At 39.9% G+C, this 22,771-nt stretch overlaps 1 protein-coding gene across 2 annotated transcripts in view; it reads right to left on the bottom strand.

Moving 5' to 3' along the window:
* Positions 1 to 22,771, bottom strand: part of LOC116822027 (serine/threonine-protein kinase DCLK1) — a 354,967-nt gene that overhangs the window by 157,501 nt on the left and 174,695 nt on the right. For both annotated transcript variants that reach the window (XM_075061628.1, XM_075061629.1), the window contains exon 2: positions 6,224 to 6,323. In XM_075061628.1, the coding sequence (XP_074917729.1) occupies positions 6,224 to 6,320 (97 nt within the window). In that variant the 5' untranslated portion in view covers positions 6,321 to 6,323. The remainder of the gene's footprint in view (positions 1 to 6,223; positions 6,324 to 22,771) is intronic.

The following is a 22,771-nucleotide window of genomic DNA, read 5'->3' as shown; positions in this document are numbered from 1 at the left end:
TGGAGGTGATTCATTACGGGTAAAACAAACATGTCAAGGATGGTCTAGGTATACTTTGTCCTGCCTCAGCACAGAGGAGTGGATTATATGATCTCTTGAGGTCCCCTCTAACCCCATATTTCTATGAAAGTGTTAGATAAAAAGGTGAAGTGCATTACAGAAATAATTATGACAAATACAATACTGAAGATAAAATACCGAATAGTCAAAGGCACAGTCAAAGCAAATAGCTTGCAAATATGTAGGATTATGAAATATATATGATTGCATAAAGCAGTCAAACATTCAAATAATGAAAATATTTATAAAATAATCAAAATCCTAGTAGATAATTCCTCAAGAGGAAAAAAGGCTTTATTTAGTAGAATATTATATCAACAATGATTTTTATATAGCTAACAGTCTGTTCCTGATGTTTTAACTTGGGTTATGTTTCCTTTGAGCTCATTCTCTTTTAAACAATTAACTGCAATCTAAGATATTTTTCAATATCACAAGGACCAGAGCAAGTCAATAATGAGCTGTAGTATTCATCAAATACTGCCACAAAACTCTTGGCGTGGGACAATCTCGCATCATGCAAAAAGTGTACTGAGGAAAGCTAATATTTATACACTAAAAGTCTAGCTCATGATGCCCTGGTTTGTTTCTGCCTCAAATACAGAATCTGTCTCTCTCTCTCAAGCCTGGCAGCTGACAACATATTAAAACATCACATGGCACTGGAAAACTTTACATGTATGCCTTTGTTGAAAGTACAGTTAAATCTCTGAGTCTCGAGAACCCCTGGTAATTTTCCCATTGCCAAAGTGTCAGCTTCTGATGGGGACAGAGTTAGTCAGCCAGCAAGCTCCCTGCTCCTGCATCCAGCCAAAAAGCTGCTCAACACGTCAGCCTGTGTTCTATAAATCAGAGCAGATGGGGATGATGACTGATTTTCCCCTTTCTCCCTTTCGTAGGCAAGACATAATCAAGGTTACAGGAATTTACCAGGTATAAACATGATGCTGCTGACCTTAATTTTTTTTCTTTGTGAAACAGTAATCAGATTTTCCTGGCATAATGTTTCCTCCTGGCAACAGGATGTAATAAAGCTGCTGGCACAAAGAATTTAGGCTAAAGACTAACATTGGCCAGCAAGTCAAGGTGAAATAGGTTTCAAAGAGTCCAGTCTTATTTCTTCCCTAGAAGAGTGTCATTTTCATCACTGTTTCCATTAACATTAATATCTGTTCTTGTCAAGTGATCTCAACTTATTTTTGCATCCAGCCATTCTATATTGTTGGCAGCAGATATTACTTTGGCCTGTTTTGCAGTAGCCTCTTTATAGGAGGTGTCTCAATAGGAGAAGACCAAGACTTTCACACTTGTACTGTGTGATGCTTTGAAGCACTGAACCAATATTAGCAACAGATGAAAATTAAAGATATTATTACATCACCAACCACATAGCTTTTTACTGATGTTTTACATTACTAAGAGAGAAGACCAGGCATTAGGAGTTTGTACAAACTCAGGTAGACTCTAGATCTGGCACCATAGGTTCTCTGTCAACATGAAGTGGTATTATAACAAGCTGTCCTCTTGCCAATACTCTATTCTTTTTATTTATATTATTGTTTAAGGACCCCATGTTCATCAGGCAATTTTCAGCTCGAAAGAAGAGTTCCTAAAACAGTGAACTATTCATGCTCCAATCACAAAGATGACTATGGCTATATTCTAAGGTATCAGACACATTTGAAATTGGAAAGGCTAATGAGGGCTGGAGAACTGAGGAAGTTTCTTACTTGCTTGATAATCTGACTGAAATTGAGTGCACTTCATTTATCATCCCTTTTTAATTTGTTTGACCATTTGCCACACAAAAAGAGTCCTGAACTAGGAGATGTTAGTGCATATGTTCTGTGTCAACGTTTTGCAGTCACAAGACGACATCCTGTGTGTACAGGTCCTTGGGAAAGCCAAGACAATGCACAAAAGTTATTTGACCTTTTTGTCAGTTGTTATATAATCCTATTGCCAGCAAACAACCAACTTCAGAAATAAAGTCAATACAGCTCCTTGACTGAAGTACCTGGGCCTCCCACATAGTAGCTGCTGCAGCTGCATATGTGGCTATATATCACAGAAGTAATATAGCACAAATCAGTATTTACAAAGTGCCAGTTTTCTTTAAATATAGAAAGTAGGTAGATATCAGAATGTTCTCCTAAATCTTTTAATAAAATCAAATAAAGAACAGAAATACTATTTATTCACTGAAGTTTGGAAAACCATGAATGTCTACTCTTCAATTTTAAGATGACCCCACCCATAGTCTTTGGCTCAGCTATATTCTTATTCATGTAAGGCTGAGATACCAGTTTGATCAAATATTGACATGGTTGCCAGGAAGTCTGGTGGTGGGGTCTTTATTTACTGTGTATTTTAACGGGATGAAATCTGAGTACCACACCTAGAAGTTAATGTCAAGGGATAGAGAATCAAAGCATTTAACACACACTACAGACTATATATTTTCCTCTAAGAGGAATGAATAACTAAAGGAGCTTCCTCAGTTGATCACTGATGGGTATGCAATGCCTTTTCATATGAGATTAAAACAAGTAAGGGAAACATTGAGCTAAGGATGGGCATTTTTTCCTGATAAAATAGGAAGAAAAGTAAGTAGAACATTAACGTTCAAAAAAGCTTTGCCTATTAATTTCCCACCCTCCACCTTCAATTTCTGCACATCACGTTCCTCTTCACTTCCTTTTTTCAAGACAAACTAACGTAAGTGTAGTTCTTATGATCTGGCTGTAATCAGGAAGTACCAGAGATGTAGTGAAAAAACCTATTGAAGTGATATTTCCAGCAGCATTCCAGGGAAGCAGAGGCAGACCTCCCAATTCTCACCCATTTGGAGTAAAACTCAATCATCGCTAACAATCTTTATGCAACTCAGACTTTTGATAAATAATTTTGCACTGTTTCAAAACAAACCTTTTGGAAAGCTCATTTATTTAATTTGTAACAGTTTAAGAGCCCTAGGGAGATTAATCTCTGGAAAGTGTGGGTGGGTGTGTCAGCCATCAACTGTAGGCTACTTGGGCAAATTCAGCATTGTAAAAACCTAAGGAAAAATGTTGAACTAATTAAGTGGCTGCAAGACTTCACACCCTGCAATGAAACAGAAATATATTTTGGGGTCAGATTTTATAATGTTTACTAATTCCTAACATAAAAACTGTGACTGTTCATTGAAGCTCTCTATATTGGAGAAACAAACAGTGCCCCACTCTGGTAAACTCCCACAAGCAGGTGACGATTTACAGCTCATTTTTATTTTGTCCCTAGACAATAAAGGTTTAAGTGTAAATATTCCAAAAAAACACACACTACATCCTTGTAGACAGGATGCTAGTCAGGCAAATTGAACTACAGAGAGGCAGGCCAAGTTGATACTTTGATAGGAAACCTCCAGAAAACATCTACACAAAGGAGTTTGGCATGTAGCTGCCACTTTTCCCTCCAAGTCAGATCTGTACAAAGCCACAGCATGGTGCTAAGAGACACTGTGCAGCTGCAGATAAGACAAAATGGAGGTCTGGTCATTAAAGATCACTTGGATCTCTTCATATGAGTAAGTAGAGCTAACATTGCCTGTCCTGGCTACATTCCAGCTTGGGCAACTGTATTGCTGCCTACTAAATTTCCCTTGTCCTAATTTTTTTCTGTTGTTCTTCAACAGTTACCATACTGCACCTCAGAGGAGGCAACAATACATGTCAATGTGGGCAGACCCAGAGGTGAAAGTAAGCCAGCCCGGCCCGGCATGGAGTACCAGTATAAAAAAAAGGTGCAGTAGTGTACCGGCAAATAAGTGAAGCATTCAGTACTGGCTTACTTTCACCTCTTTCGGCTACATAACAAAAAGTTCAAACTCAAAGCTAATAAAATCTTGGAAAGGGAAAACTCACTGTCACATCTGTTTGTTGTTTGTCTCCCTCTCCTCCTCCAACCAGGCTGCCTGATGCGGCTAGGCTCCGCGTTCCCCCGACCCTTCCACTCAGCAGGGGCTGCAGGGGCTCCCCTCTAGCTTGTAGCAGTGGGATTGGCTGAGGGAGAAGCCTCCCTGGGTAGCCTGCTGTCTCCATAAGAACAGTTTAAATTTAGTGGTTCACCCCAGCGGTCTGAACCATGAGATTAGGGGCTATTTCTGGCATCCTTGTTAATTTCACTCACAGTTGTTTGAGTGAGGGCAAAGCTGGGGCAGGTCTTTTCTGCCCCCTGGATGAGGCAAATCGCCCCATCCAGGGTGCAGAAAAGAACTGCCCTGGCTTTAGTCACAAACACCCTCAACCACCGTGAGTGAAATTAACAAGGATGCCAGAAATAGCCCCTAATCCCGCAGTTCAGACCGCAGAGGAAACAGGTAAGTTTAAACGGTTCCTATGCAGGCAGCAGGCTACCTGGGGAGGCTTCTCCCTCCGCCAGTCCCCCTGCTACAAGCTAGAGGGAAGCCCCTGCAGCCCCTGCTGAGTGTGGGCATTGGGGGAACAGGGAGCCTAGCCGTGTCAGGCAGCCTGGCTGGAGGAGGGAGAGCGGACAAGGAGAAAAATGTGACTGAGTTTTCCGTCTTATTCCAGTAGTAAAGTTTTATTACAGACAGTACCGTTAGTAGTAATAGTAGCTTTATTTTCTATATCTAAAGTCATGCAATGGAATGGATCCATGAAGTATGTAGGAGAGGTGGGTTGCTTGTGTTTGAACTATACAGGTAAGAAATGTAATTTACTTCCACCCCTGACCCCGCCCCTTTCATCTGAGGCCCTGCCCCTTCAGGAGGGGCGGGGCAGAGTGGGACCTGTACCAGTAAGAGCTGTATTTTACTTTCACTCTTGGACAGACCAATCCATGTATAAAATGTTCACATTAATTCTATAATGAAAGGTTCTATACAGATGTAAGGCATGTGCATGCGAGAGCACACATGCAGTTCAGAATGTTAATACATACTGGTAAGCAAGGAAAGTAACTTTTTTCACACACATCTCCCAGCTTATAATATAGGTACTGATAAAGGACTTTCCCCACCCTCCAAAAGCTCATAAATCTGGATCCAGATAAGCCAAACAAAAAACAAAAACCCTCCAAACTTTCCAATTCAATAGGTCAGACAAATACAGTTGCATTTTCTATTATATGCTGAATAGAAAGATCAGAAAGTAGTGATCTTTAAACATATCTACAATGAATATCTGTGTATTTCTCCTTATTCTAAGCAAAGGAGTCTGTAAGACTCAGACATTATGTTATAAATTATTTAAAGGGGAAAAAAAGTGCTGAAGATACATTCATCCAGCTGCAGAGGAAAAAATCTGGACAAGGAGAGGGAAAAACAAGCCCTTTAGTCAGTTCCTGATCTACATCACAAATGTATGAGATAATTTGCAGCCCCCCATTTTTTGTATTCCTTATGCACAAGACAACTTACAATTTCTTGGTTGCTACTCATGGTCCAGCACTTAGAAACATCCTTTAATAAAGAGTAGGCAAGTTCAGACCAGAAACATGTTTTCCTCTAAGAGTCTATTTGCTCCAGTGAAGTTACGCAATCGGACTCCGAGAGATTTTACATAGAACACAGATTTCATTTAGTTTTCTATGGGGAGTTTGTCTTAATTTATCATTATTAACTGGCTTCCATATACAACATAGCTTCCTTTTTCATACTACTCCTGGGGTGTTACCAAATCCACATTCCAAAGATTTAGATGGGAGGGGTTGGGAGGAAAGCACTTACTGGGATTGGGAGGAAGAGAGACAATTTTAAGCAATTGTGTGATGTCAAACTAGAATAAATGTACATGGGAGATAAGCCAAGAAGGACCGGTAGAAGATCTATGACCATTCAAATTTGATTTAAAATAAAGACTATACAAAATAGGAGTTTAACCATTCACACCACCCGTTTCCCATAAAAATTACTATAAACTTGGTTTTAAATAGGGAATTGTTGTGAGTTAGCTGATAATAGGCCCTTATTAACCTCACCGTAAGCTTTCAGTTATTTTTGTTTTCTGTATTAGACATCAAAATTAAAGAATAGACATCCTGATATTGTATCTAAAACTAGTATTATAGACTGAGCTGACACCATTTTGGCCTTATTTTACAGGCTAAATAAGATCTGCAAAGCTGCCCCACACTTTTTTAAAATGTGCTATTTTCTTACCACTTTCATCTAGCAAGAAATCATCCTGGTAACGGAACTTTTCTGGTCCACATGCAATAAAAATATCATCATCACCAAAGAAATCCTGAAGGCACATCACCTGCAAAGGAAAAGGAAAGGAATACATTCAACATGGGATTTTTCATAATAATTATAACATTAAATTCCTCCAAGTCTATAGCTGCATGAACACTCTTCAAATTTAATGATATCAACAGAGATTCTTCTCCAGAGAAATTTCAAAGCAGTGCTCTGACCATCTGTTATGAGTAAGAAACATTTTTATGGACACTTCTGGAAGAGAGATCTAAAGAAGATAGAATGATGTAAATGTCACATTTACTACAAGATGTATCACTATGGTATGAGGCTAGAGCCTTTTGTTTACATATGAGGTTGCATTCAGTAGCTACGGGATAACTAATTTGCTTTTACAGTTCACATTTATATTCTTTGACAGCAGGTATATCAGCTAACAGTTTTGCAGGCAAAATTTACTGTGGCTATTTCAACAAAATTGTGTGACAATGAAGATATGTCTTGTCAGTTTCTCTAGGCTAAATGAAAAAGGGGAAAACCCCATTTTAAGCAGTTACATATTCTCTGCCACTATCTCCTTCACCTCCTCCAAATAGCAACCCATAGAAATGTGAACCACTTTCTAGCACACATACCTCTGAGCAATCAAGTCAGTACCAGCCAGGAATCTGACTTCATGTTGAGCAAAAGAATAAAAAAAAAAAAAAAAAAAAAAAAAAAGCAAGCTGATATAGAAAGTCAGAATTGGGGTAGAGTAGATTAGTGTTCATAGCTGAGATCTCCTAACCCAAGCCATATTTCATTATATTCACTCTTAACTTTGTTTTAAATAAAAGGTTTAATTTTTCCATTCTCTACAATTATTTCACTAGTCATCCAGCAAAAGACTGGCAATGTTCCCAAATTCTATCTTTTTGGCTTTTTTTATCCTGTTTTGATAACTTCTAAAAACAAATTAGAAATCTAACTACCTTTTAAAAAACAAGGGGCACAGTATGAATTATATAGATTAGATTAGAGAAGAGCTTTTAAAGTTATTACTTGTAATATCCTTTTAGGAACTTCAGCATCATTACCCCCTGCTGATTTTATTCTTTTTGATGTGGTAAACAATGATATTCTTTCTGGCTGCCCCACATCTGGCAAAGAACGTGGGACCATATTTTTTTCATTTTTTTTCTTTATATAATACCTTACAACTAAATATTTTTGTACCAACATCTGGACAGAAGAGTTCTGTGAAAAGTGTTCATTTATCCAGTCATGCTGCACCGCCAGCAGAGGGAGCAGACTCACTTTTTAGGAGCTCCACAATAATATGGGAGAGCAGGTGAATTCAGAATGACAGGACTGGAAGAGGACGGATGGTGGAAACAGAAGCTGTAATGGTTATCAAGAGGAGAAGAGAGCTGCCCCACAGAACTACATCCTCCTGCCATGCAAAGCAGGAAACCGCTGTCTTCAATGTCTACTGCATTAAAAGATCCCTACATGACCAAATTAACCACTGAGGGTGGGAAGGTTTCTGAAGGGATTATTGTTCTTTTTTTTAACAGATTGCAAAAGAATATTAATGACTGGAAAGCCAATAGTTATACATCTCTCATGCGGTACCATACCTCATGGGGAAAGTTGAAAAGGCTTGAGGATTTTGGAAGGGTAACGGTCTATAGACATGGAGAATCTTAAAAACAGATGGATGGCTATACACCTTTTGACCACGCTTGCAAAGCCAGATTTGTGACATAGAATGCTTCAGGCTAGATCAGAAGCAGACAAAAAAGGGGCGATTGAGATGCAGTAGTTTGCATCTCTTCACTGACTTGCCATTTAAGCAGCTTAGAGAGTTCACATTTTTCATCTGACGAAGTGGGTATTCACCAACGAAAGCTCATGCTCCAAAACTTCTGTTAGTCTGTAAGGTGCCACAGGACTCTCTGCTGCTTCTAGTTTTAAGTTTTTTTGGCAGACTTTACTTGTATGTTTTATACAGCCCTAAGCACAGTTGCAGACTTTAGCAAATAAGTAATAGTAATCAGAAAACTGTTCACTTGGAGTTTGTTTACACACAAAGTTGAACTGCTTTTACTACAGGTATGATTTAAAATCACATTTAGTTAATGCATAAAGCTAAATGGAAATTCTAAAAAAACAATTTAAACATGGTTTAAAAATCGATTTAACTAATGTCTATTAGGAGCCAAATTAAGCTAAAAACAAAATAAACCACTCAGTTTAAGTAATGCCTTGGCTAGGCTTCATAGCCCAATATCCATCCCAAGCTACAGCTTTAAAGTGCTGTCTATACAGTTGTTTTAAGAGCACTAGGAGTGAGCTTCCCTAGCCCAAAATCAGCCACCCGAAATGGAAGGCTTGCTCCAAAATTCTGTAGACAAACCCTAAGAAGTCTGGTGACATTCACTTTGCTGAATGATGTAATGCATTAGGATGGTAAAATTGTAACTGATATCCATTGTCTGCTCTTGAATAATCATAACACATTAAGAGAGAGAAGAGACAGCTTATGTCTTCTTGTTCATCCCCTCAGTGCAAGATTGCTCCCTAAAGTATATTTTTCAGTAGTTTAGTTATAAATGAGTCAACTGATAGGACTTCCCTTGAGAGACTATGCCAGAGAAAGAAACAAAGTGATCAGCTGTTACACATCCAGAGTGGTTTTTTGGCTTTGTTTGAATCAGAGAGTAATCAGCCTGCACCTGGCTCCTTTTACAGGTCATTACTGTGAAAGGAGATGCTCAGCCATACTGGCAATGCTTCCAAAAAGTGTTAAGTCAAACACTAAAATGCAAATTTTAAAGCAGTCTCTGCCTGCTGCTGCCTTCAAAGTGGACCACAAGAGAATACAGAAAGGCAGCTCCTCTTTAAAGAGAATCAGACTTCAACTGAAATTCACAGAGCAGTGTGTTTGAATAATTCTCTCAAATCTGAGGAAAGTATACTTCCCTCCCTATTGTCTTTGGCTCAAAGTCTGTTAGTCATGCCTACTTCATTAATCTGCCATTACACATATCTCATCCCTGGAGAGCAGGCTGTTTATGAAAAATAAAATTTGCCATTAACATATATAGACTTCCTTTCCTATGTTCTGGTCCAAGTTATCTTACAAGGCGAAGATTTAGACAAAAGGCATTAGAAGGTATCTGCTGTTTACACATTTCAAAAGCAGGACTGCATAGAATTCATTCTTTTCTGTTGGAATGAAATCTCCATGGTGACAATTGCATCATTAAGCTGTGAAAGCTTTTCAGCAAAGTGGTGTTTTTTATAATGAGATTCCCTTTACAAGAGTGCCCTCTGTAAATGAACAGAAGATGTTACTATAGGCACCGTTTGGTTCAAAACAGCCAAAACTACATAGAAATTGTGTCTTTACCAGATGCTTGTGGTGTCACATTAGCCTAATGCCTCAGAAACAAGTAAAGAATTTCGCATCTCACATTATTATATCAGCACAAGTCACCATCATTATAATCAAGAGTCACAGACCTGTGAATTTCCCTACTGAAAAGCCAAAATGGCTTGGAATCCTGCTGCCAATAAGATGTAATCAAACCTCAATCCCCTCAATCGTGCATTTAATTGGGCACTGCTGTACCAGAGGAGTAAAATTCTTCCTGATCCCACTGTTGAACTGTTTGTGCCTTGAAGCAGGAGGACTGAGAGCTCATTCATGGAATTATTAATTTTAGTAGCTGTTCACTTCAATAACTGACATGTTCCTCAACCTCCATTTTGTGCTGCTGCTAACTCACATATTACTTTGTTTTGTTCAGTGAGGAGGAGTCTTTCCTGAGGAGAGGAATTCTTCTCCAGACTATATCTCAAGCCAGGCTATAATCCCCTACTTGGTCTTTCTGTTGTTGAATTATAGAACATTGTGCCATATTTTTTTTTAAGAGAGAACTTCACGTGAGACCACGCTTTCTGTAAACATGTCACTATCTTTTTCTGAGAAACAAATTTGATTTATGATGAATCATGTTTTAAAACTTTCACATCAGCCATCTAAAGTTTGCATCTTTTAAATCCAAGGTAGGGGAGGAGCTGTCAGAAATGTGGGCACAAGGTACTGTAGGTACCATCCACTGAGCCTGCTACATGAAGCAGAACCTGGATAAAAAGAGTTTTTTTGTGGGGGAAGGAGAGGAAAGAAGGATTTCTTGTCAAATATAGTACTCCTCCCCCCAACTCCCGCAAGTTGTCATCATCATGTGGAGTTATCTGTGAACACTGGAGTTTAAAAAACTGCTATTAGGGCCGTCTTGTAGTTTTTCCCCTCAGATGAAACTTGAACCCACAATCTCTGGCTTAAGAAGCCAATGCCTTATCCATTAGGCTGTCTTGTGAAAGGCCTCTGTCATTAACTGCCAGGTCAAGCTTTTTTTTTTCTTCTTCTTTTTTCTTTTAAATCAGACATCACTACTGAGTCACAGTAAGCAGCAAGGAACAAAACGTTCTCCTGCAGTAAGCTAACCTCTCTTTAATAGCTGCACTGTCTGCAGCTACACCAATGCACTACTGCATTGACCGACTACATGGCTCAAGATGACATAAGCTAGCACAGGAAAAATGAGCTGTGCAGGGACTGTGAAACCCTGGGCTGGGTCTGGAACAGACCTCTGATTTTGTTCGCTGGATTTGTTTATCCCTCTACATCATATTAACTTTTGTCCTCTTTCAAAGTCTTGAAATCATACTGTACCTCCCCACCCTATTTCATATCCTATAACTCTGATGTTCAAGCCCCGCACACTCTTTGCATTGTTCATTTAATATAGTCTGGTACTGGCTCCTATGCCTGGAATGCGTTCTCTGACCCTGTACACCATACTACCTTCCTTTTCTTCCTTCAGTTCCCTACTAAAACTCACCTCTTCCCATCTTTGTTTTGTCTTCAAGACACCATGATCTTCCCTATCCTAAGAGAATCTCAACCCCCCATTCTAGCATCCTCTCTCTCTCTCTCCATACATCCAAGCTCCTTCAGAATACTGTACCCTCATAGACTCATAGACTTTAAGGTCAGATCGGACCATCATGATCATCTAGTCTGACCTCTTGCACATTGCAAGATGTCTCTACATCCTCACCACAACTATCTACTCTTATATTCTTATAACTTTTTATCCCCATAGTATCAGAGAGTCTACCAGACATTACCAAATACAAGAACTCTTTTTGGCTCTCGGGAGTCTACCTTCATTCACTCCACTCACAGAACTCACAAAAGGCAATAGCAATCTCTTCCTGACACTCCTCTTCTCCATCCTCAAATAGCGTATCCCAATTTGACACAGTTGATCATAGTTCCTCTTTGAAATTCTCTTCTCTCTAGTTTTAATGGTTCTCTCACTAGCTCACACTGCTCCTTCAGTGCATCCTTTGGCATTTTCAGTTTCACCTACCCTATTCTGTCCGTTTCACAGGGTTTTGTCCTCGGCCCCTTCATCTCCTTCCACGGTGAGCTCATTCATTTTAATGGCTTCATCTATCATCCCTATATCAAATATAGGCTGCTTCATTCAGACTCACATCTGCAACAGTCCCTCTTCTTTCGTGTACTATTGCCAATGAAAAATTTCAGTGGCAAAACCAGAACTCTTAGTCTTCCCTCCTTCCACTAAATTATACCTTTTCCATTAAGGTAGATAACTCCACCAGCCTCACTGTTTCCAAAGCCCATAATCTCAGCGCTTTCTTCCTCCTTTCAGTCCTCATTTAGGTTGTTATGTCTTGTCACTTCTTCCTCTTGAGAGGGTCTCAGGCAACCGTCTTTTCCTTTCAACTTCCTGCTATTGAAACATTTCAGTTTTGCTGGAAATTTTTATTTTCTGTCAGAAAATCATTTCCAGCTTAATGGGTCCCCGACTCCTCACCAGCCCAGGTTTCCAGGCTTCACAGCTCCAGGGCAGTGCGTGGCAAATGGACTACTGCAGAACTAGGGCTCCCAGGCTGGCCAGAATCCCTAGATCCCAAGCTTCTAGGCTCCTCAAGCTGATCAGTTCCCCACTTCATGTGCTGCTGAACTCTAAGCAGCCTACAACATTTTGTACAAGATGTTTCTTCATCCTTTTTCAAACAAAATTTTAGAGTTCTCATTCAATGGGAAATTTCAGTTTTTCATTCAGTTTCAGAACATTAGCTTTGAAGTTTTAGAATTCCACTTTTCAGCCAACTCTAGCTTGTCTGTCTATCTATCCTTTGATTTTGAACTTCTCATGACTTGGACTATCCATTATTGAACAGCTGGAAAGCATCATGTGGAACAAACTGACAGTAACAAACAAATAATACAAAATAAACCCTGTGCAAAGAGCCCCAAATACCTGTAGCTCTATTCACAAATAGAGCCAGATACAAAACCTACTGAAGTCAGCAGAAAAAATATTTACTTTAATAGATTTTGTATCAGACGTACAACAGTAACTTCACTGCAAGTTGGTATCTCAGATCCGTTTTGTTAACTAGGTTTATAAAACCGAGCAACCAATACAACTTCCTCATGAACACAGGCTTATGGACCAAGTTCAGGACTGCCACAATTTCTGAAAACTGTTTTGGTCTAGGAATAAGAAGATACAATCTTCAATGTCTAGGAATCTAGCCTGATAGAAATGCAGGATTCTCTCAAGCCACTAATCTATTATGCATTCTCTTTTTACACCAAATATGCAGTGCATGCTTTTACACTGCCATTAAAGGAAAAGCAAATTCACAGTAAAGAAAACCACAGACAATCCTGTTCATAAAAGTCTTTCAAACGGACCACTGAATATTTCCCCTTGATAATGAACCATTTGGCCATGTCAGTCAGGGGTTTCCTCTATGCTGGAGGAAACTAAACCCAGGCTAAATGCCATAAAGTATGATCATTTTAATCCCACGACACAATTAATCAGCATGTGGTTGTGAATGAAATTTCACATACAAGAACAAAGGTTGCAATGGAATGAAGAGGTAGGAGAAAATGCCACTTGGACTTGACATAAGTTATTGCAGTTATGAGGATGGTATTTCAGTACAATCAGGTTTTAAGGAATAGCAGTTTTAACAACAAAAGGGATTATAAATAGGCCCAGTTAAATGCATCTGAGTGTCTGGTATTCAACTACATGCAGATTAATTTTCCTTTGCCAGATTCACACATTTCTTCTGTTCCAAGTACAGCACAGTACTGCCATTTGGTGGCCAGACACACACATTGCTGAAGAACAATGCCTATGGGACCTAGTGGTTCTCTCATAGCTTTTCCAATCAAGTCAATTTTAACAATGATCAACAGGACACACTTACTCTAATTACGAGGAAGTTTAATTATACTCATATGTGGCTATTTTAAAAAGGAGGTTTCTTATTACTTTGGGGTAAAGCTCACAGATGGCACTTAAATAATTTAAAAGATTAAGACAGGGATAGTTTTCAAACCAGTTCCAGCAGCACTGTTTTCCAATTGCACAGTTCCATGGATTTTTGTTGTTTTATTTTACTAGAAGATTAAAGAAAAGTTGTAAAGATGTATGGGTATCAGGATATGGTAGCTTTAAATATATACACACATCTTTACAAAAGGCTATTTTTTCCTACTAGAAGTAAGTGCAGTAATATCCTTTCACAGGGTGAGGGGGAAGAGGAGAGGTTGGGGTTTTTCGTTTTGTTCTGGAATTCTAGAACTTGAGACAATGGAAAAGACGTTCAAGCATTGCAAAGTACTCTAAACTTAATATAGGTTCTTCCTGACAAACAACAACAGAACCCCAAACATCTGGTTCAGCCAATCATATCAGTACTCTCTGGGCCAGTGTAATGTTTATTTTTATGTATTTATGAACTTAAGCCATCCTTCCCCTGCTGCAGGGCTTGAGTACACAGGTACCTGCCTCAGAGCAATCTGATTAACTATCCTTGCAGCTGTCAATATATCTTTTAAAAGTAAACACTGGTCGCAGCAAAAGTGGGTCAAGAGTGCCTGTGTGTGTGAAAAAAAAATCTGTCTTGAATGAAAAGGAGGGGGAAAAAAGCCTAGGCAATATTTTAGACTCCTTTGTTGCACAGCAGAGTGATATTTAGTTTGTAATTTAAGTAGGTTTACAAATGAAACTGCTATTTTTCAGCATTTTGGATCTAATATTCCTCGTACAAGCATGCCAGGTGTATCTAGACATGAAAACCAATAGTTTAGTTTAGTTTACACATCACACTGCTGAACATGTATTGAATTTTATTAAAGCAAGTAAGAAGGAACAATCCAGGATTATCATCGTTCATTTTCCTTGGGAAACTTCAGCAGATATAATCTGCAACTTCTTCAGTGCATTAAGAGGAGGAGTGGAAAACAATTAGAGAACTAAGTTAGTTTAAAAGAAAAATAGAGTCAAGTACCAAATTTCCACGAATTTATAATACAAGTTTTTAAACAAGAGAATGGAATGCCTTTTTAAAATCGAAGTCTAAGTACTACTTTACAAAACATTTTGTAGGGTAAACTTTAGTCATATTAGAAGAACCTAGGTATTGCAGCCTGTCATACTTAAATGTATTAAATGAACACATACAATTGGCTTGTTTTATAGCAGTATAAACTGTGCTATATCATGCATCACTAAGCTTTTCTGTTACTTCTGAAATAGTTTTAATATAATTTTTCCAAAAATTTGTAGGCTTGGGTTTTGTTTATAAAACTTGGAAGTAAGATGCATGTAAGAGATACAGGCCTCTCAGGCCAGAGGATGTAGTTTGGGAAGCCAGATACCTCATTCCATGTGTTCAGGGAAAGCGGACGAAGGTCAGAAAAATAACTGACGCTATCACTGGGAGAAAGGAAGATGGTCTTGAGGAACAGAGAGTGTCTGGGAGAGAGAAGGTAGAAGCCCCTCCCAAACCATTTCTCCTTTTAAGAGCCCTGGGCCAGAAGCTTTGTAGAGAGTGGGTGAGTTATTAGACACAAATGGCGAGACTCAAGAGAGTGATTATTTGACTGGGCAGGTGACTCAAAAGGAATCTCCAAGCTCAGTCAAGAAAGAAGCTGCTGAGACTGAGACCAAAAAAATCAGGACACAGCTACAGGCGAGCTGTGAAAACCCTGAACCTGAGATGAGTCTACAGCCCAGAGATACAGAACTGGGAACACACAAGCCCCAAGGAGGAGAGCTGTGAAGACTCTGAACTTGAGGGAGAGAGTTTACAGATTGGGGAGGCCGGGTCAAGGAACACATAGGTCCAAGAAGAAGGGCTTTGAAACGCAATCTAAAAATGGAAGCTTTTTGGTGGGAAACTGGTTAATCTGAAGAAATTAGCCTCAGAAGTAAGGGAATATTGTTCTTGAAGACTGTGTAAATAAATTATTCTTGGAATTCTGAGGGAAACTGAGGCCAGATGCCTGCAGGGCCATCCCAGATCAGGATGAGGGGTATTCTTGGACAGCACCCGTCTACAGTGCATACAACCAAATCTTTAACAAAATCTATTTCTTCAGGGAACCTCCCACATCAGTAAGTATGCTTTATGTTGTTAGAACAGCTTTTAAATCAGAAAATCTTAAATTTTATGTAAAGTATATATTATTATTCCCATTTTGCATGGGAAAAGAAAGGTTAAAATAAATATACAAGGCAGATGATGAGTTAGTGTAGTCTCGAATAGAATGTAGGCTTCCTCATTTAGGTTCTAACCTCCAGATGTTACCAAATCCTTCTAAAATCAGAATGCAACTGTATGTGCTACTCACCAAGGTATGAAAGGTCAAAATTATAATTTATGCAGTGTGTTAGGAGCATAAAAATTAGAGATGAAGAACCACCATGTCACCAAGTCCATCTCCTGCAAATGGAGGAGGCAGTCCCCCGACAGCCATTTAAAAAAAATGCTTACACCATGCTTAGTGCTCTCTTGATTCAAGGAGAATGTGATGCAATGCAATGCCTCTGTGGAGACAGTGAGCAATAATAAGATGTCAGGCAGTATAGGTTTTGTGAAGGCTTAAAGTTGAATCTACCACTCCTTTTACTTATGGTGCAAGAATATTTCAACATGGTTTCAAGAGGCACAAGGATTGTGTAACGACCAATAAGCATACAAATACATTTCAACAGGGAGATTAACTTTTTCTTCCTTTGAAGACATTTTAATTCTAAAATATTAATGTTCTACTGCAGGCCAATGGCATTTTAATATCTATGACAGCGTTTTCATGTTAGCTCAGTGACTAACAGAAGACTCTAGCAATAGTGTCGTAAACTGCATTTCTTTCAAGCATGATCACTGATAAAGAGTATACAACATCATTCAATTATATACAGTCTGGAACTTAACTGAGATGCATGATGCCTTTTGGCTAGATACACATGCTAAGTCAAGTCTCAGTATGCAATACTGGAAAAGGGTGACATGTCTGACTTACAGAAAGTGGAAAAAAGGAAAAACAGATGTCAAGGTTTCAACAAGTCATTGTACACTGCAGCTGGAACCCTTACAAAAACAATACAAGCATGGTGATAATGTTGCATTTCATGTAATAAGGGCAATATAATAGCAGAAAATGTAAAACCCTGAACTCCAAGGCACCTTCTTCAAATTCCAGAGGGTCAGTTGGGGCTGAATAACAACAATCCTTTCAATAACCAGATCATATGATCTAATTATTAGACTTTTATGCTCCAGGAAAAGTGAAAATTGAGAGCTTCTCTTTCTTTTAAATACAGACTGTAGGCAATAAATCTAAAGTACAATCCAAAGAGACATTTAGATGTGCTTCAAGTCACTTAGATTATTTGACAATAGTTTCCATTACTACTGCAGACATTAACACAACAGATGGAGAAGGTGTAAAATAAATATAAGTGTCCATATAAAGAGGCTGTTATTCCAATGATGGGCTTCCCAGGGTATCAAGACAAGACATGATGGGAGCACTCAGTGTAGACTAAAGTTCTATCTTGGTTAGCAGTGAGACAATGTCACAGATAAGTGTTATACATTCAGCCATGTCCATTCAAAGAGACTGTTTCCAATAGATGCATTACTAAATGATGGGGATGATGAGCTACTGAGATATAACTGAAATCTGGTGATGGGGGGATATTCTCAAATTGGGAAGTCAGTATAGACAATATCAGACAGACAAAGGGAAAGGAGATGTGGAGCAGTATTGTTGCATGTCAGAAGTATTTACAATGCTAGTGAGCTACAATTTGACTATTAAGAAAGCAGTACTGAAATTAGATAAAGGGAATGAAAATCAAAAAAGAAAACTGCAGAGTCCTTCCTCTGTTGGACCATTTATGAGCAGAGGGGAGTGACAATTAGACAATCTTAAATTCTAATTCTAGCTCTGACAGTGCTTTTCTCTCTTACCCTCAACAAGTCACAACTTCCCCGCCTCGGTTTCTCCATCTGTAAAGTGGGGAGTGTACTTACGTACGTCACAGGAATGTTGTGAGGATTCTTGTTTCTAAAGTGCACAGAACGTGGAAAGTGCTATATAATGCTAAACCTTATTAAAGAGTATATTCACAGAACACAGCAATACTCTTGGGGCAGCAAGTTCTAAGGAATTAAAAAAAAATCTAGTGAGTATGATGGGAAGAAGCACAAAAATCCAGGAATGTGACAAGAAACAACGCAAGGAAAAAGCTATGGACAGTATGGCTTCAGGAGGCAATACTCAAACATTTGAGAGTTAAAAAAAACCTGAACATGGAAAGTGCATGGGGGAAGACATCAAAATTATAGATACCATTAATGTTTGAAGGGAATTACAGTCAGCAAAACAAAGAAGAAAGTTAATACAGTTGCAAGAGCTAAAGGGATTCAAGAGGAGCTCTTCCAAATAAATCAGAAGGAAAAGTGCTTGGCAGGATGACTCAAAAAATTAACTCCTGCATAAAAAACTCATCTATAATAAGAAAAAAAAAGAAAAGAGATTTTAATATTTAAGTAGTAATTAGTTCATCAGAAAAATAGCTCCTTTCTTAAAAGCAGATAATTTTAAGGGTATAAAGTATATTATTCTAGTTAAATGCTGGTTAAGAAAAACTTGGCATAGTATGTAATACTACTGCATTCATCATTGTGCTGATAATCACATGTTCATTGATGTTACAAGTGAACAGCACAGCATGCAAGGTTAACACACTACTAGAAAATTCATCCTCTTCTACATACTTTTGGATCATTTTAGTAGCAGCTGTAATATAGTTTAGAAGAAAATGTAGAAACAGAAGTGATGTCACAGGAATTTGGGAGCATCATGGTTAAGGCTACGATTTTGTCACTGAGGTCACGTACATCATGAATTTGAATAAAGTCAGTGAAATCTTGGAAATGGCTGTAAAAACATATTTGATTAGGCTTCCGAACTAAGTGGCATTTTAAACTAGGGCATCTGCCACTATATCTCCATCTATAGAGGGGAAGACAGTCCAAACCTGAGTGGCACTATTACCCAGTGCACCTAGCTGCAATGCCCAGAGTGGGGAGCTGGGCCCACTGCAGAATGACTGTGAGGTGGGCTTGCTCTCCAACTCNGCAGACACACCTGCAGCAGCTCCACCAGAGCCACGGGAGCAGCCGACTGTCCGCAGCCACGACTGCAGCAGCTCCACTGGAGCCGCGGGACCAGCGCACGGGGCGGCGAAATTGCCGTGCGCCTAGGGCGCTAAAACCCCTAGCGCCGGTCCTGACTGTGAAGTTCACTTAAAACTTTCCCTGCCAGAATCATAGGCTTAAGGCTTCATTCAGGCATAACAGTACATATGTACATTTTTACAGGCATACACCCGCTATCAGAGCAGCATTTCTTATTCATGCCAGTTGTACCAGGAGTACTAGATAGAAGCATTTGCATATTATGTGCATTCAAAAAAAAAAAAAAAGGTCTGCGGCATAATCGGCTTGAAGAAAACTCCAAGATTCTCACCAGTCTTGCAGTATGTCTTAAAGTACAGTAGCTGGCTAACTAATGGTTGAACTGGAGGTCCTAGCAGTTATGCAATTCACTATCTGTTCTTGCACAGCTTCAGATTATTTTGTTTATAAATATTGTCTGTGTTCTGATTCTGTTAGCTACAATCAACACAAGGCTAACAGACCTAAATTCACAGTGATTCACTTGTGTGATCCCTCACCTCTTGGGGGATGATGTGATAAACATGATGTTAGGCTACACAGTTTAGCAGAATTTGTTGAGTTTGTAATTCATGCAGGCGCTGCGTTCAAGTACACTAGAGAGATAAAGATGGCACCATGTTGTGAAAAAAAAAATACCAAAAGTAATTTCAACTTTAACATTGCCCTGCTGTGTGTTTAACACAATAATGCTTCTACTAGTCTGATAAATACTGAAAGCAGCAGTGTGTCTCAGGCACTACATGCTCAATCCTACTTCCACTAAAGTCAAGGGGACTTGCTTCAGGCCCCAACTTCAAAGGTTTTCAGGATGCAACTGAATCTCAGAAAAGGTAATGCCTATAAGCCACACTACACTGGGTTGAGATCATGTAAGACATCACAACCTTAGCAGGGTGGCACCTAGTCAGCAACTGGGTCAGAGACATCAAAAGAAAAAACAAAAATGTCACAGCAAGTGGTGAATGTGATCCAAATAGGTAGCTATCTTCCTGTAATGAGGTTTCCAGGGTGCAATCTGGACTGTGGGACTGCTGAGTCTTCTGTCCCACCAACCTGGGGTGTCCCTCACAACCTGTGATGCTGTGACAAGCCACATACCTCTGGCAGGTACTGCACTTATACAGACATCCACTGGCAGGGACACACCCAACTGTGTTACATGAATGATCTCCCAGCCATTCATGAACCATCAATAGAGAGGCTCCAGCCAATTCCTCCAAGCTTTGTACCCAGAACTCTACTGTCTTGCACTGCTCAGAAGTCTGGCTAGTATAAGTTAATTACCCAGTCCATCCCTCTCTCAATGGGAAAAGGACACACACTAGCCTTTGTAAACTGAGCTGAGATTTCTCAAGTACTTCAACCAAAACACAGTTTTGGGTAAAACATAAAACCGATTTATCAACTACAGAAAGTGATTATAAGTAGTAGGCATCGAGATCAAAGTTGGTTACCTAAGAAATAAAAATGAATTTGCAGTCTGAATTCTACAAACTAAACAGGATTTGAATCAAGCAGTGTGTCAGCCTGACAGATGGCACAAACATGTCTCAGATCCTCAATACACAAGCTGGGACTCTTTCCCAACCTGAGACCACCCGCCCCCAGTTCAAAGTCTTTGTCCTCCAGGCATTTGCCCAGGTGTTGAATCGGGGGGCGGGGGGAGTGAGGCCAAGTGATAGTGTCACTTCCCCTCTTTTATAGTTTCTTCCAGCTTACTGAAACCATCTTTTGCTGTGACATGAGGATCAGGAAATCCTCATTGGTCAAGCAGTCTCCACTGTATATGTGTTATCTCTGAGAAGTCTCCATTGTATATAGTTTCTGGGACAGTGGATTCTTTCCTTAATGGGTGTTGATGAGCCATTAACCGCTGTCTGGCTACTCCATTGCTGTACCTGAAAGACTGGTTGTGGGTGTTCCCAACCTCACAACATATTTCTGTAACACACATATAGCAAAACTTCATAAACTTCACATAAAATGACAGCATATACAATCCAACAGGATATTCAAAAGATCAAGATTTTTAAAATGATACCTCACAAGGCATATTTTGTACAACAGTATTAATTCTGATAGTGGTGCATATGAGGGTTCCAGGGTGCTGCTTTGAGAGTTGCACATCTCCCCACAAAGAGGCAGAACCCAGAACCAGAATAATTAGTGGACACTGATGTTGGAATTCTTGTACAAGAAATAACCTGGGTCTATCCCACTTGTAGTTATTAAAGATCTTCCCACAACAGTACAGAGTTCTCTGGCATTTGGTCAGGACTCTGGAATAACAAACTCCAGGTCAATGGAAGTTTATCTATGTTCTCTGGGGGTGCCTAGCAGGTTCAGATGAGAAGGCTGGGGATGGAGTCACAGAGGATAGGACGGAATATGCAGGAAGGAGGCAGCAGAGCACAGCATGGTGAGGCCACTTGCTCTGCTAACTTTGGCACCTTCCCCAGATCCTCCTAAGTCTGGAACAGAGCAGAGCTCCACTCCTCAAATTTTAAATTCTCCTGAACTATAGGTTTTTGCAATAGTAATAATCACTCCATCAATCCTAGAACTGGAAATGCCAAAGATACAGTTTTACTGACATTGTAGAGGATTTTGCCCCTTACAAAATCTGCTAAACTCCTTGTTGAGTGCTAGCAGGAGCAATGATATACTCCTAGTGTCAGATTCTGCTCCCACAGAAGTCAATGGCAAAACTTCTGTTGACTTCAATCACTGAAAATTAGGTCTTTTGTTACTTTATCATTTCACAGACTGGCTAGACCTTTAAAGCAAGCTCGGCTCAGCCTTGCCTGTGACCAGACAGCTATCCCCCAGCTGAGTATGATGATGCTTTAATTCTAATGATTGACTCCTGACTGCAGGAGATCAGAGAGAGAACTACTTGAAGTATTCACCCATGAAAGCTCATGCTCCAAAACGTACGTTAGTCTATAAGGTGCCACAGGATTCTCTGCTGCTTTTACAGATTCAGACTAACACAGCTACCCCTCTGATACTTGAAGTAAGCTGTGAACTTAGTCTGGGGGAGGAGACCCAGGAGAGGAGCAAAGGGAGTTTTTTCTCTGGGAAAGGCACAGGGAAGCCAGGCTTGAAGAGACTCACAAAGAACAGGCTAGGATCCAGGTGGGTGGATGGAGATAGGCCCTAAGGAGTAGGGGAGACCACTGAGGTAAACTGCCACAGTCCCTGAGGAAGGGAGGCAGTGGGGAATTGCTGCTGGGGAAGCAACAGCAGCAGCATACGAAGAACTCTGCAGGTCTCAGGAGTAGGGGCAAAAGCAGAAGAATATAGAGTAACCCATGAGGTGCAGAAGAATTATTAGTTTGGATATTTATCTAGATTTATAACTGGACCTTTGTTATCCCAGTTAAGCAACCTGATCAGATGGCCAGGCCAGACAAGATGCAGATATAGACAGGACCTCATAGGGCCACAGAAGTGACCACCAAGGGCATTTGAGGCAAAGGCCCCTGCAACATAGCACTCGGACACCAGGGGGTACTAGAACAGTAAGAACAACCACTTACAACCAATAATTTTCAGCAAGTCCACCAGTGACTCAGGGCTTGGCTACACTTGGAAATGTGCAGCGCTGGGAGTTACAGCTGTGTTCGTACAGCTGCTTGTTGAAGCAGCATGCGGCTCGTAGTGTGAGGCCACCACACTCAGCAAGGCTTACTCTGTGAGCCCTCCACACTTGCCCAAGGCTGTCTTAGGCCGCAGCGCAATTCTGCAGAGCAGTTTGGGCCAGCAGCTATGTTGGTGAGTTATACATTCAGGTGCGAGCATGCTTTATCCACGACGCACCTGCTTTCCCATTGTGGCGTGATACTTCTGGCAGCTAATCCC

The sequence above is a fragment of the Chelonoidis abingdonii genome, chromosome 1 (genome assembly GCF_003597395.2).
Source record: "Chelonoidis abingdonii isolate Lonesome George chromosome 1, CheloAbing_2.0, whole genome shotgun sequence".
In the NCBI taxonomy this organism is placed as follows: domain Eukaryota; kingdom Metazoa; phylum Chordata; order Testudines; family Testudinidae; genus Chelonoidis; species Chelonoidis abingdonii.
Note: the sequence above shows the minus strand (reverse complement) of the source record. Positions and strands in the feature narration are given on the sequence as shown.